Below are 16196 nucleotides of genomic sequence, written 5' to 3' on the forward strand. Positions count from 1 at the left end.
TTTTACTGTCGCAAAATGATTACGTAGGAGGAAGGACCGTAGCTGATTTGCACTCCGTCTTTCCACTCCTAAATGATAAGCTATTTAGCTACATTTTCATTTTAAGAGAAAATGAGAGTAACATACATATTGTATGTTTTGATATCGAGTGTACTTGTGAATGCGTTCGAACCAATCTCAACCACAATTGTCGGTGCGGGAGTAACATTAGGCCTAGCAGCAGTGGGGAAGAAAATGTACAATCATTTACATGAAAGTTGCGAGTCAAAATGGGTTGCTTTTAATTCAACAGGTATGTGTACAGCTAAACTATTAGATGGTTGAAGTGTTTGTTTACGTGGTTTACTTAGGCTATTTGATAATGTAGACACAGTCAATCCCTTTGCGTTTTAGTCATTCAATTGCATATTGATCTCCACCAATATACCATTGGCCTACTTTAGTGGGTCATGAAATATTGTGTGGTTGACGGGCAGCTTAAAAAGAGAAAACAATACCTAAAATCTATAAATGTATAATTTTTGTGAAATGTACAGTACCAGTCAAAGGTTTGGACACCTACTTGATTCAAGGGTTTTTCATTATTTTACTATTTTCTCAATTGTAGAATAATAGTGAAGACGTCAAACTATGAAATAACGCATATGGAATCATGTAGTAACCGAAAAAAGTGTTAAACAAATAAAAATGTATTTTATATTTGAGATTCTTCAAAGTAGCCACCCTTTGCCTTGATGACAGCTTTGCACCCTCTTGGCATTTTCTCAACCAGCTTCTTGAGGTAATCACCTAGAATGCATTTCAATTAACAGATATGCCTTGTTAAAAGTTCATTTGTATCATTTATTTCCTTGTGTTGTGTTGCGACAAGGTAGTGGTGGTATACAGAAGATAGCCCTATTTGGTAAAAGACCAAGTCCATATTATGGCAAGAACAGCTCAAATAAGCAAAGAGAAATGCTTACTTACAAGCCCTTAACCAACAATGCAGTTTTAAGAAAAATACCTACAAAATATTTAAATTAAAGTAACAAAATAACAATAGTGAGGCTATATACAGGGGTACCGGTACAGAGTCAATGTGCCGGTAATTCAGGTAATAGGTACATGTAGGTAGAGTTATTAAAGTGACTATGCATAGATAATAAAAGAGTAGCAGCAGTGTAAAAGGGGGAGCAATGTAAATAGTCTGGGTAGCCGTTTGATTAGATGTTCAGGAGTCTTATGGCTTGGTGGTAGAAGCGGTTTAGAAGCCTCTTGGACCTAGATTTGGCTCGCTGGTACCGCTTGCTGTGCGGTAGCAGAGAGAACAGTATGACACGGGTGGCTGGAGTCTTTGAAATTAGGGCCTTCCTCTGACACCGCCTGATATAGAGGTCCAGGATGGCAGGAAGCTTGGCCCCAGTGATGTACGTACTACCTTCTAGTGCCTTGCGGGCAGAGGCCGTGCAGTTGCCATACCAGGCAGTGATGCAACCATGCTCTCGATGGTGCAGCTGTAGAACCTTTTGAGGATCTGAGGACACATGCCAAATCTTTTCAGTCTCCTGAAGGGGAATAGGTTTGGTCCTGCCCTCTTTATGACTGTCTTGGTGTACTTGGTCCATGTTAGTTTGTTGCTAATGTGGACACCAAGGAACTTGAAGCTCTCAACCTGCTCCACTACAGCCCCGTTGATGAGAATGGGGGTGTGCTCGGTCCTCCTTTTCCTGTAGTTCACTATCATCTTTGTCTTGATCATGTTGAGGGAGAGGTTGTTGTCCTGGCACCACACTGCCAAGTCTCAGACCTCCTCCCTATAGGCAGTCTCATCATTGTCGGTGTTCAGGCCTACCACTGTTGTGTCATCGGTAAACTTAATTATGGTGTTTTTTTATTTACAGGGTGGATCAGCTTAATATTGCGGAAAGAATGTTGCTTCCAATGTAATTGTCTGCATCATTTCCAATCCCCCATATTTTTTTGGTAAATATATATATCCATACACGCATCCATATATATACATACGCATACCTATATAGACATACATACTTTTTTAAAGAATATACCTTTATTATTATTCCCCGCAAACCCTACCACCGATCCCCCAATTGAAGTAAACTAATAAACACTTCTGCTTCTACCTTCAATCCATACATCTTATACACATTCTACAGACACAGTCTACTTTACAATAGTTGTCTCTTGTTTGTTCTTAGTCCTTCCTCTATTTCTGATGTCCATCCAGTTTGATTTCTATTTGTAACTATGCTATTTCACAAAAGTTCCGAACCTATATACATTTTACAGATACCGTATGCTTTACATTGTTTATCTTGTTATTAGTCCCACCCTTCAGCTCCATTCAACCCCTCCCATCTGTGTCTCAACATCATCCATTTTGGATTTCTACCTGCCATATATTTTTCAACTGTGCTGTGATGCTTCACAAAATAATTGAACCTTCCTATTCTCATAGCTTCTACAGATTGTAAATTAAAAATATATATTTTTTGCTAAAATAATTATTATATAATTGATCGATTGACTATGGCTTTTCAAATCACCCAGTATTTTTCGTGTAGGCTTACCCTGGCGTGACGTTTTGATAACCATGTAAATCTCTCTAGGACAAGGTGACTTTTATCAATATATTTGGCTCTATTTACTCATAGATTCAAAAATGCTAATTAGCATCAAAGTACACAGGCAAAAAAATCCCTGCAAGCTCCTGCACATTATCTCTAGCTGACACCTTTGCTATCAGGTGTTGTGTCAATTTCAAACCCATACAAGACAGTTAACAGAATTGTCTATTTAAAGAAATGTTGCTAATTTATTCATTACTACATTTAGCTAACATTAGATTGTTAATCCAGGGATTCTTACTTTGGCCTCGATTTGGCAGACTTGGCCATATCATCATGGCATTTGTAGTTCTTTATGATATCCACATTAGCAGCAAATTAGCATTTCATTTGGGAGGGGGGTAATACAGGTGAATATATTGATAAAAGTCACCTTGTCCTAGAGAGATTTACATGGTTATCAAAATGTCACGCCAGGGTAAGCCTTCACTGAAACACAGCCCTTATTTTACACCCTTATTCTACAATAGCCTACACGCCAATCGCCAAATGGGAACAGGCAGAAAAATCGATCCACTGAGGTAGGACAACGTCGAAGTTTAATTCACTTTGAGAAAAACTGCGAAATGGGAAGGGATGGCCTGATAAGTCATATTTGGGAAATATTTGGTGAAGTGGTAGTGTTATCACCGGCTATGTTATGTGTGATGATTGTGAGGCGCTATACAAATTTGACAGTTACAAGAAAGGGACTTCAAATAGGCCTATGCACGTGAAGGGAACTGTAACCTAGGCTACTGTTCAGATGGGTGAATGGAAACTGAAATCTGGACACAGTCTAGTCTATAACCACTGACATAGCCTTAATAGTAACTCCTGCCGATTTAAGCATTGCTTGCAGTAAAATAGGCTCTTTTTTTTTATACATCAAATGTAGGCACAATTTTGACTCGGGAACAGGAGTGGAGAAAAATAATTTATTTCAGCATCTTGAGAGAATGCGAATGCATAGTTAGCACCTCTACAGCCGGTATCTATCTTTATCAGCATCATAAGCTATTTAAACCACATAAAAGATGCATCCAAGCCCAACTGAAGTCGCATCAGGAACATTTTGGGTCATTTTCACAGCTAAACGTCTTTCCTTCGCGAAAGAGGCAGAGATGTCAGAGAGAACTTTACTGATGTCAACTAGATTGAAGCATTAATTCTGGTGAGCAAGAGTTTATTCCTCCAGTGCAACATATGACAGAAGAGAAGCTGCATGTATCTAATTGTAGGAGTCTACCAAAATGTCTGAAATTATAAGCAGAAACAAAGCCTAAATCAGTCCAAAAAAAAGATCCTTCCACCATCTCTGACAGTAGCCTACAGCGGATCTTCTATATTAGCAGGTTAGGGTCGAGTGCTGACCACAGATTTTCACTTTATCACATATAGTCTGACGGTTGCTGATCGGTTATTAGCAATTGCGAGCGGGTGGGGGTGAACAAACAGCTGACCCACGCACCACTAGCCTACTCAGCAGCTGGGTCCTACATGCTTAACTAATCACATGTTATGAATATAACCACCTGTTATTTGTATAGAAATAATGGTGGTGTATTCGTAGCACGTCCCATTCATTAACACTTAATCAACTCCTTCCCTGTCATCAGGTTTGGAAGTGGCCCTAGATCAGAAGCTGTTTGGTCAACATGTTGCCTCCAGAGTCATCCAGAAAGCTGTAACGGGTTTCATGAACAATAAAAACCCTAAAAAGTCCCTGGTGCTCTCTCTACATGGCTGGACTGGCACAGGGAAGAACTTAGTCAGCCAGTTGATAGCTGAAAACATCTACAAGGAGGGCATGGCCAGCAGTTTCGTCCATCAGTTTGTGTCTACAGCTCACTTCCCTCATCTGAGTCAGATTGAGAACTACAAGGTAAAACAAGTATTTTGTAATATTGAAATATAATATACTACCTTGCAACCGTGGCAGGGAAATTCTCAATGGAGAATTAGGCTGTAAAAAAAATAAAATCACTATTATGCATATATCTATATCGGGGTATTCAAATCTTACCCTACAAGTTCCAGAGTACTGATGGTTTTCTGTTCTACCTGATTATTAATTGCACCCACCTGGTGTCCCAGGTCTAAATCAGTCCCTGGTTAAATGGGAAGAATGGAAAAAAGACATTTGAACTGGCTTCAAGGTCCAGATTTGAATTTGATGGTTCTATATGATACAGAATGTATAGCTGAAAATACATTTTAAATGTATTTTGCGGCTATGCTGTAAACTGTCTTCACTGCTGTAGATAAGTCTGTGTTTAAACTGTTGTGACCATCCCTCAGTCTCAGCTGCAGCAGTGGATCAAAGGCAACGTCACCAACTGCCCACGTTCCATGTTCATCTTTGACGAGATGGACAAGATGCACCCTGGCCTGATCGACTGTATAAAGCCCTACTTGGATTACTACGAATATCTGGACGGGGTCTCCTACCGCCAAGCCATCTTCATCTTCCTCAGGTAGGCCAGACAGACCAGCAGTGTGTGATAAGAATTCATGTGTTGTTTTTGGGGACTTTAGAATTGTTTAAACTGGACTTACATTCAAATACAGTATAGTAGTCATCCATCATCCTATCTTTCCCACAACTTAACGACTCGTTGTAGTGACCATATTTTTACTTAGCTGAAAATGAGCTGTGAATCAGATACGGAACCACAAAATTAAAGTTGAGTTACTTCAAATTTTGCAAATAAAATCACCACGCCTATTGAGGAACCCTGACCTAGGCCCGACATGACCCTAATGCATTTATAAACTACCCAATAGGCGTTCCGCGGTCCGCGTGGTGAGGCCCTCCCTTCCCACTACCCAATGAAAATTCTGTTCTCGCTAGTAGATTTTTGGCCAACAGGTCCGACCGGGCCAGTGAGAAGAACAAAAAACCCCACTTTGGACCACTTTTAATATCTACTAGTTTGTTTTGCTCATCTCCATAGCAACGCTGGAGGAGAGCACATCACGCAGGTGGCTCTGGAATTCCGGAAAGCAGGTCGAGACCGAGAGAAGATCAAGCTGCAACACTTAGAACCAGCTCTCACCCTGTCCGTGTTCAACAGCAAGCAGAGTAAGCCACCTCTTTGCCGTCCTTTAGGGCTGAAGCCGAACTTATGCATTTTGGTAACCCTTTTCCATATTTAACAAATCATATACTCTATGTTCAAAAGTTTGTAGACACCCCTTCAAATTAGTGGATTTGGAAATTTCAGCCACACCTGTTGCTGACCGGTGTATACAATCGAGCACACAGCCATGCATTCTCCATAGACAAACATTGACAGGAAAATGGCCTTAATGAAGAGCTCAGTGACTTTCAACCTGGCACCGTCATAGGATGCCACCTTTTCAACAAGTCAGTTTGTCAAATTTCTGCCCTGCAAGAGATGCCCTGTTCAACTGTAAGTGCTGTTATTGTGAAGTGGAAATGCTTAGGCGCAAGAACGGCTCAGCCGCGAAGTGGTAGGCCACACAGGCTCACCGAACGGGACCGCTGAAGTGCGTAGCCAGTAAAAATAGTTTGTTCTCGGTTGCAACACTCACTACCGAGTTCCAAACTGCCTCTGGAGCAACATCAGCACAAGAACACTTCGTCGGAAGCTTCATGAAATGGGTTTCCATGGCCGAGCAGCCGTACATAAGCCTAAGATCACCATGCGCAATGCCAAGTGTCGGCTGGAGTGGTGTAAAGCTCACCGCCATTGGACACTGGAGCAGTGGAAACACGTTCTCTGGAGTGATGAATCACGCTTCAACATCTGGCAGTGCGACGGACGAATCTTGGTTTGGCGGATGCCAGGAGAAAGCTACCTGGCCGAATGCATAGTGGCAACTGTAAAGTTTTGTGGAGGAGGAATAATTGTCTGGGGCTGTTTTTCATGGTTCTGGCTAGGCCCCTTAGTTCCACTAAAGGGAAATCTTAACGTTACAGCATGCAATGACATTCTAGACGATTCTGTGCTTCCAACTTTGTGGGAACAGTTTGGGGAAGGCCCTTTCCTGTTTCAGCATGACAATGTCCCTGTGCACAAAGCGATGTCCATACAGAAATGGTTTGTCAAGATTGGTGTGGAAGAACTTGACTGGGCTGCACAGAGCCCTGACCTCAACTCCATCGAACACATTTGGGATGAATTGGAACACCGGTTGCGAGCCAGGCCTAATCTCCCAACATCGGTGCCTGACCTCACTAATGTACAAGGCTGACTGGAAGCAAGTCCCCGCTGCAAGGTTCCAACATCTAGGTGAAAGCCTTCCCAGAAGAGTGGAGGCTCTTATAGCAGCAAAGGGGGGATCAAATCCATGTTAATGCCCATATGTTTGGAATGAGATGTTTGACGAGCAGGTGTCCACATACTTTTGGTCATGTAGTGTATGTTTCTCTTAGGTTAGGATTTTTTCATTTGTTACTAAGCCTGGGGTTAGAAGACTTGGGAGGTTATTGGATACTTTTCAGTCCTTCAGTACAAAGATGACCTGTGTTGTATCTCTCTATTCTGTCCATCTGCCTTTCTTGCCCCTGCCTATCTTATGACTATCCTTACCCCCGAGGCACTTGTGTACATCTGAGAGGAATTGGTGGTAGCGTCTTCTTGCCCATCTTATGACTGTGTCCCCCCTCCCTCCCTTTCTGTGTAGGTGGGTTGTGGCACACCAGTCTGATAGACAAGAACCTAGTTGACTTCTTCATCCCTTTCCTGCCTCTGGAGTACAGACATGTGCTGCTGTGTGGCATGGCAGAGATGTCCGCCAAGGGCCTGGTGCCCGACCAGGACGTGGTTGACCAGATGGCCAGAGAATTGGTCTATTTCCCCAAGAGCGATAAGATCTTCTCCGTCAATGGCTGCAAGACCATCGGCAGCAAGCTAGATTACTACACATAGTGCGTGTTTTGAGATCGACTACGTTGCTGCCGGCGGCTGCAGACTGACCAATCTAATCATAATGAGTAGTAATTTAGGATGAAAGGTGGTTTGTCGGTCTGATCAGTCTGTCTGCAGTTGCTGACTGTAATGTAGACCATCTCAGAGGGAACAGCTACTGTATCTATCTACCTCCTACTCTACTGTGAGCTCTTTCTTAATGAGAACATCTCCGCCAGTCGGGGTGAGGAAGTCAGTGACTGAACCCAGAAAGGGAATGATGACCTGCCCCTCAGGTCTCCCAATGTCAAGACAACCATGTGGAGAACATCAATGGTCTCTCTCTGATGGCACTCCCTAAAGATGAACCAATGGACTACTGAGAGAGAGGAGATTGAATTGAAGGAGATAACAACAACAAAAATCACACAGGGAAGTGTTTAAAGTTATCATTTTTATCCAATCAATGTGCTTGATCCTAATTTATATATTCTGTAAATGAGAATCTCCAAAAACTATATATTTTTTTCAGGGAATTCTGCTGCACATGAACTCAGTGGCAATTGAAAACTAGTTGTATATTAGAAACAAATGTGGTTTAAAGCTACAATCTGTAATCATTTTTGAAATCAAACGGCAGCCCTGCCATTTGGTTTGCTGTTAATCTTAGGGATGCCAGGGCCAGAGAAGTGTAACCACTCTCTCCAAATGAGAGGGTGCTATGGATGCAAGAGCTCACACAGTCCATGAGATCAACGTGATAGTTAAATTCTTCAAGAATCAATGTGTAAATATTGTTAATTGAAATAACAATTGAACAGCTGTAACTTGCAGATTGCACTTTTTTTAATTGTCATTAAAAATGAAATATTGTGCATTTGTGGTGCACGGGATACCCATAAATTGTGTATTTTATATCTGTCGTCAATACAGACATGGAAATATCCACCTTAAAACGTACATCTATTTTGCCTTTGTTTTTTATCCTTACTCATTCACCAGAAGCATTGTGTACATTTCAACATCTGTTGTCAGTTTAGCTTTGTGGGTATACAAGTATTTAGTGTGCAGTCCACACATTTTTTCACTTATTTCAAGATCGATCCAGATTTGTCCTAAATCATTTAATTGAGTAGCCCAACAGCCCTGTGTCTGTAAATTTAATGTATTTAAAAAAAAAAAAATAAAAAAAAAAATATATATATATATATATATATATATATAGCTTAATTACAATGAAACAATTGTTTTTTTGTACAATTTTATACTGTGCCTTACAGTTGGCATGCAGTTACTGTTCTCGATCTAAACAATGCACAAGAAAGTATTACAGGAAGGAAGGTTCACTATTTTTCAGTCAAATGTTATGTAGTGAAAATGTGTTTTTGTTTGACTTTTGTTTGAGTACATGCAGTGGTGTAAAGTACTTAAGTAAAAATACTTCAGAGTACTACCTAAGAAGTTTTCTTTGGTATCTGTTCTTTACTATTTGTATTTTTGTCATTTTTTACTTTACTACATTCCTAATGAAAATTATGTCTGAGTATTGGAGTCTGCCCCTGGCTATCAGTACATTTTTCAAACAAGAAAATGATGCCATCTGCTTTGCTTAATATAAGGAATTTGAAATGATTTTGACTCTTGATACTTACGTATATTTAGAACCAAATAATTTTAGACTTTTACTCAAGTAGTATTTTACTGGATGACTTTTACTTGAGTAACTTTCTATTAAGGTATCTAATACTTTTACTCAAGTATGACAAATGGGTACTTTTTTTTTATACCACCGATTACATGACATATCAAAAAGGTTAAAGGAAATGTAAGAACTCCTACTCTCTTCTTCCACCTGGTGGTCTTGAAGAACGAGACCGTAGCACTACTACCAGTCTGATGGTAAAAGATGTCAGAGGATTGGTTGCAATAGAAACACAAAATGAGGGGATTGATCATCAGCAAAACTAATCCTAGGTCAGCACTCATTACCAGCAAAACATCCTATTTCAGAATTAAAGCGTCTCTGATTAGGAGTGCATATTGAATAAGATTACATGGGTCGTGGGGGACCTAATCTTAGATAAGTCTCCTACTCTTAGACTATGAAAATGGGCCCAGATCCTAGCGTCTGTGGAAATCTGGCAATGTTGACAAAGTCAAAAGTTCGTTCCATGTTCAGTTTACCTGTGACAATGAGGGAGTGGAGCTCACTGTCAGAGAAGTTATGACAGAAACGTCATTCTTATTAACACAGGTGTAGTGCCCTTGGTGGAAGTAATCTGCAGCATGGAAGAGGAAGGCAGCAGAGTGATTGACAGCTAGCTGGGTCTGGGTTCTGTTGTCGTTGGGGAACATGAGGAGGAAGGCGACTCCTGGGTAATGTGGAGCAGGTGATGTTGAAGCTGTGGCCCCATAACACCTTTGGCCCCTGGAGCCCCCTCCCACTGGGGCAGTCAGGGCGTTATTAGGCTGTAGCAGTAGATCTGAGCAGATCACCTCAGCATAGGATGCTACTGAACCAAAATCAATTACCTGGCATCCTTTCTACATATGTGGACAATACTCTATTGCCAATTTAGAGGGTGCTGAGGAATATTTTTTGCTCTGCTCAGCCTAGGGAGTTATTTTCTCCACTCATACAGAAGTAATAACGGCATAGTTCACATGAGAGATTTATCGGGGTTCTGCAACACCCTTAGCACCCCGAATTCCAGAGGCTATGTGCTTGTGTAAAGTATAAAACAATTAAAAAACTAGTTTTGTCACATACACATTATAGGTGCAGTAAAATGTGTTGTTTTACAGGGTCAGCCATAGAAGTACAGCGCCCCTAGAGCAAATTAGGGTTTAGTGCCTTGCCCAAAGGCACATTGACAGATTTTCACCTTGTCAGCTCGGGTATTTGAACCAGCAACCTTTTGTTTACTGTCAGAACACTCACCCCTGGCCCAACGCTCCTTTAACTGTTAGCTCCGAGGGTATTGTCTGTAATAATCATATACACATAGAATTTAATTCCATTGTTTGCACTGAAACTGTCTGCCTTAGAAAGAAGCCCACTGTGGGCAGCCCACTCAGTACCATTGACTCAAATGTAAATGGTTATAGAATATATACATCAAATCAAACTTTATTTGTCACATGAGCCGAATACAACCGTGAAATGCTTACTTAGGAAAGATTTAAATGCAAATGGGGGAGTTGTTGCCATGTATGTCCAGAGTCATATTGCTGTTAGGCTGAGAGAGGATCTCATGTCAGATGATGTTGAAGTAATATGGATACAGGTTCATCTTCCTCACCTAAAGCCTATTCTCGTATGAAGTTGCTATACACCACCAAGTGCTAAAAGTCAGTATTTGGACTATATGTGTGAAATGTTGGATATTATACAACAGGTGGGTCTAATGCGGCAGGGTAGCCTAGTAACTGGAAGGTTGCAAGTTCAACCCCCCCAAGCTGACAAGGTACAAATCTGTCGTTCTGCCCCTGAACAGGCAGTTCAGGCACTGTTCCTAGGCCGTCATTGAAAATAAGAATTTGTTCTTAACTGACTTTCCTAGTTAAATAAAGGTTTAAAAAAAAGGTCCTGAGTGCTGGTTGGTTAAAAGCGCCTTCCAGCCAGTGTCTATTCCACAAGTTACCTCCACAAGTTACCACCGGCTAAATCTATGACGGTATAATGCCTATTCACTCTGTTCCATCTGACTGTGCAATCCACTGTCAACCCAGCCAGGAAAGTTATAAACTTGATCTCCACTATAAAAAGCGTCTAGACATTCTCACATTTCTTTTAGACTAACATTTAGTTTTCAACAGCAGAGATTTGTATAAACCTCAATCTCCAACTGTCCCATAGTAGTGAACGTGTAGGGGTCGGGACGAGAGGCAGGTAGGAAGCGTTTCTTAGCCAGTCGAAATCATGAATCAGCTGGCATAATTTTTTATGGATACAGTGCCTTGCAAAAGTATTCATCCCCCTTGGTGTTTTTCCTATTTGGTTGCATTACAACCTGTAATTTAAATTGATTTTTATTCAAATTTCATGTAATGGACATAAACAAAATAGTCCAAATTGGTGAAGGGAAAAAAATAACTTATTTAAAAAAGAAATCTCAAAAATAAAAACTGAAAAGTGGTGTGTGAATATGATTTCACCCCCTTTGCTATGAAGCCCCAAAATAAAATGAGGTGCAACCAATTACCTTCAGAAGCCACATAATTAGTTAAATAATAATCCACCTGTGTGCAATCTAAGTGTCACATGATCTCAGAATACAGTGCCTTGCGAAAGTATTCGGCCCCCTTGAACTTTGCGACCTTTTGCCACATTTCAGGCTTCAAACAATAAAGATATAAAACTGTATTTTTTTGTGAAGAATCAACAAGTGGGACACAATCATGAAGTGGAACGACATTTATTGGATATTTAAAACTTTTTTAACAAATCAAAAACCCCCCCAGCCCCTTTACTTTTAGTGCAGCAAACTCTCTCCAGAAGTTCAGTGAGGATCTCTGAATGATCCAATGTTGACCTAAATGACTAATGATAAATACAATCCACCTGTGTGTAATCAAGTCTCCGTGTAAATGCACCTGCACTGTGATAGTCTCAGAGGTCCGTTAAAAGCGCAGAGAGCATCATGAAGAACAAGGAACACACCAGGCAGGTCCGAGATACTGTTGTGAAGAAGTTTAAAGGCGGATTTGGATACAAAAGATTTCCCAAGCTTTAAACATCCCAAGGAGCACTGTGCAAGCGATAATATTGAAATGGAAGGAGTATCAGACCACTGCAAATCTACCAAGACCTGTCCGTCCCTCTAAACTTTCAGCTCATACAAGGAGAAGACTGATCAGAGATGCAGCCAAGAGGCCCATGATCACTCTGGATGAACTGCAGAGATCTACAGCTGAGGTGGGTGCCACAAGCCACCTGGGAGACACACCAAACATGTGGAAGAAGGTGCTCTGGTCAGATTAAACCAAAATTGAACTTTTTGGCAACAATGCAAAATGTTATGTTTGGCGTAAAAGCAACACAGCTCATCACCCTGAACGCACCATCCCCACTGTCAAACATGGTGGTGGCAGCATCATGGTTTGGGCCTGCTTTTCTTCAGCAGGGACAGGGAAGATGGTTAAAATTGATGGGAAGATGGATGGAGCCAAATACAGGACCATTCTGGAAGAAAACCTGATGGAGTCTGCAAAAGACCTGAGACTGGGACGGAGATTTGTCTTCCAACAAGACAATGATCCAAAACATAAAGCAAAATCTACAATGGAATGGTTCAAAAATAAACATATCCAGGTGTTAGAATGGCCAAGTCAAAGTCCAGACCTGAATCCAATCGAGAATCTGTGGAAAGAACTGAAAACTGCTGTTCACAAATGCTCTCCATCCAACCTCCCTGAGCTCGAGCTGTTTTGCAAGGAGGAATGGGAAAAAATTTCATTCTCTCGATGTGCAAAACTGATAGAGACATACCCCAAGCGACTTACAGCTGTAATCGCAGCAAAAGGTGGCGCTACAAAGTATTAACTTAAGGGGGCTGAATAATTTTGCACGCCCAATTCAGTTTTTGATTTGTTAAAAAAGTTTTAAATGTCCAATAAATGTCGTTCCACTTCATGATTGTGTCCTGCTTGATGTTGATTCTTCACAAAAAAATACAGTTTTATATCTTTATGTTTGAAGCCTGAAATGTGGCAAAAGGTCGCAAAGTTCAAGGGGGCCGAATACTTTCGCAAGGCACTGTATATACACCTGTTCTGAAAGTTCCCAAAGTCTGCAACACCACCAAGCAAGGGGCACCATGAAGACCAAGGAGCTCTCCAAACAGGTCAGGGACAAAGTTGTGGAGAAGTACAGATCAGAGTTGGGTTATAAAAAAATATCAGAAACTTTGAACATCCCACGGAGCGCCATTAAATCCATTATTAAAACATTTAAAGAATATGGCACCACAACAAACCTACCAAGAGAGGGCTGCCCACCAAAACTCACGGACCAGGCAAGGAGGGCATTGATCAGAGAGGCAACAAAGAGACCAAAGATAACCCTGAAGGAGCTGCAAAGCTCCACAGCGGAGATTGGAGTATCTGTCCATAGGACCATTTTAAGCCGTAGAGCTGGGCTTTACGGAAGAGTGGCCTGAAAGAGCCATTGCTTAAAGAAAAAGAAAACAAGTTTGGTGTTCGCCAAAAGGCATGTGGGAGAATCCCCAAACATATGGAAGAAAGTACTCTGGTCATATGAGACTAAAATTGAGCTTTTTGGCCATTAAGGAGAACACGGTGGTGGCAGCATCGTGCTGTGGGGGTGTTTTTCCATCGGCAGGGCATGGGAAATGGGTCAGAATTGAAGGTATGATGGAAATATACAGGGAAATTCTTGAGGGAAACCTGTTTGTCTTCCAGAGGTTTGAGACTGGGACGGAGGTTCACCTTCCAACAGGACAATGACCCTAAGCATACTGCTAAAGCAACACTCAAGTGGTTTAAGGGGAAACATTTTAATGTCTTCGAATGGCCTAGTCAAAGCCCAGACCTCAATCCAATTGAGAATCTGTGGTATGACTTAACAGCAGAACCCATCCAACTTGAAGGAGCTAGAGTAGTTTTGCCTTGAAGAATGGGCAGAAATCCCAGTGGCTAGATGTGCCAAGCTTATAGAGACATACCCCAAGAGACTTGCAGCTGTAATTGCTGCAAAAGGTGGCTCTACAAAGTATTGACTTTGTGGGGGGTGAATAGTTATGCATGTGCAAGTTTTCAGTTTTTTTGTTGTCTTATTTCTTGTTTGTTTCACAATAAAAAATAATCTTCAAAGTGGTAGGCATGTTGTGTAAATCAAATGATACAAACCCCCCAAAAATCCATTTGATTTCCAGGTTGTAAAGGCACAAAAATAGGAAAAATGCCAAGGGGGATGAATACTTTCATAAGCCACTGTAGGCCACTCAGGAACATTCAATGTCGTCTTGGTAAGCAACTCCAGTGTATATGTGGCCTTGTGTTTTCAGTTATTGATCTGCTGAAAGATGAATTTGTCTCCCAGTGTCTGTTGAAGTCTAAACCATGTTTTCCTCTAGGATTTTGCCTGTGCTTAGCTCTATTCTATTTCCCTAGTCCTCGCCGATGACTAGCATACACATAACGTGATGTAGCCAGCACCATGCTTGAAAATATGAAAAGTGGTACTTGGTGATGTGTTTTATTGGATTTGCCCCAAACATAACACTTTGTATTCAGGACATAAAGTTAATTTCTTTGCCACATTTTCAGTTTTACTTTAGTGCCTTATTGCAAACAGGATGCATGTTTTGTCATATTTTAATTCTGTACGGGATTTCTTTTCACTGTTATTTAGGTTAGTATTGTGGAGTAACTACAATGTTGTTTCATCATCAGTTTTCTATCATAGCCATTAAACTAATTGTTTTAAACTCACCATAGGCCTCATGGTTAAATCCATGAGCTGTTTCCTTCCTCTCCAACAACTGAGTTAAGAAAGGCTGCATCTTTGTAGTGACTGGGTGTAATTGATACACCATCCATGTGTCATTTCACCATGGGATATTCAATGTCTGCTTTTTTATTTTTTACCCAACTACCAATAGGTGTGCTTCTTGGCAAGGCATTGGAAAACCTCCCTGGTCTTTGTGGTTGAATCAGTATTTGAAATTCACTGCTTGACTGAGGGACCTTACAGATAAAATTATTTGTGGGGTACAGCGATGAGGTAGTCATTCTAAAAATCATGTCAAAGACTATTATTGCACACATACAGAGTCCATGAAACTTGTGACTTCAGCACATTTTTACTCCTGAACTAATTTAGGCTTGCCGTAACAAAGGGTTTGAAAACATGACTCACGACATTTCAGCTTTTCATTTTTTATTAATTTGTTTTAAAAAATCTAAAAACATAATTACACTTTGACGTTATGGGGTATTGTGTGTAGGCCTGTGACTTCTCAATTTAATCAATTTTAAATTCAGGCTGTAACAAAATGTGGAGAAAAAAAAGAGTATCTGGGTAAGGGTACAAAACCATTTCTAGTGTGCAGTGTCCAAGAGCACAGTTGTCTCCTTCATTGGGATATTGAAAAAGCATGGAACTACCCAGACTCTGCTTACAGCTGGCCATCCGACCCAACTGAGAAACTGGGCAAGAAGGACCTTGGTCAGGGAGGTGGCAAAAAACCCAGTAGTCTCTACAGCACTTCACCAATCTGGGCTTTATGGGAAAGTGGCCAGATGGAAGCCACTCCTGAGAAACATGACAGCAAACCTGAAATTTGCAAAAAAGCATGTGAAAGATGGAGAAAAAAGCGAAAGATTCTGTTGTCTGATGAGACAAAAATTGAACTCTTTGGCCTGAATGCAAATCACTATGGTGGTGACAGCATCATGCTATGGGGGTGCTTTTCAGCCACTGATAGACTGGCAAGGATAGAGGGAACAATGAAGAACCAAATACAGGCAAATCCTTGATGAGAACCAGCTTCAAAATGCAAACGACGGACTAGGGCGAAAATGTACGTTCCAACAGGATGACCACAAGCATACAGCCAAAGCAACGCTTGAATGGCTTCAGAACAAGAATGTGAACGTATTGAGTGGCCCAGCCAAAACCCAGACTTGAATCCCATTGAAAATCTGTGGAAAGACTTGTAGATTGCTGTTGACCACCGCTCCCCATCTA

At 41.1% G+C, this 16196-nt stretch overlaps 1 protein-coding gene across 3 annotated transcripts; it reads left to right on the forward strand.

Moving 5' to 3' along the window:
- Nucleotides 1-9115, forward strand: LOC112230903 (torsin-1B). 3 transcript variants are annotated; one of them, XM_024397267.2, is made up of 5 exons: nucleotides 3-292; nucleotides 4226-4491; nucleotides 4908-5083; nucleotides 5564-5691; nucleotides 7260-9115. In XM_024397267.2, exons 1-5 carry the CDS (start codon nucleotides 112-114, stop codon nucleotides 7502-7504), a joined length of 996 nt encoding a protein of 331 aa, XP_024253035.1. In that variant the 5' UTR covers nucleotides 3-111; the 3' UTR covers nucleotides 7505-9115. The 3 variants fall into 3 exon arrangements, with proteins under 3 accessions (XP_042166989.1, XP_024253035.1, XP_042166990.1); XM_042311056.1 differs by lacking the exon at nucleotides 3-292 and adding an exon at nucleotides 3009-3148; XM_042311055.1 differs by lacking the exon at nucleotides 7260-9115 and having other exon boundaries at nucleotides 1-292; nucleotides 5542-5663.
- Nucleotides 9116-16196: the final 7081 nt, after the last annotated feature.

This window comes from Oncorhynchus tshawytscha, linkage group LG33, assembly GCF_018296145.1.
Source record: "Oncorhynchus tshawytscha isolate Ot180627B linkage group LG33, Otsh_v2.0, whole genome shotgun sequence".
In the NCBI taxonomy this organism is placed as follows: domain Eukaryota; kingdom Metazoa; phylum Chordata; class Actinopteri; order Salmoniformes; family Salmonidae; genus Oncorhynchus; species Oncorhynchus tshawytscha.

Coding starts and splice junctions, on each gene's coding strand:
- LOC112230903 (XM_024397267.2), top strand. CDS start 112: ATGAGAGTAACATACATATTGTATGTTTTGATATCGAGTGTACTTGTG. Junction 4,492..4,907: donor GTCAGATTGAGAACTACAAG/GTAAAACAAGTA, acceptor ACCATCCCTCAG/TCTCAGCTGCAGCAGTGGAT. Junction 5,084..5,563: donor GCCATCTTCATCTTCCTCAG/GTAGGCCAGACA, acceptor TCATCTCCATAG/CAACGCTGGAGGAGAGCACA.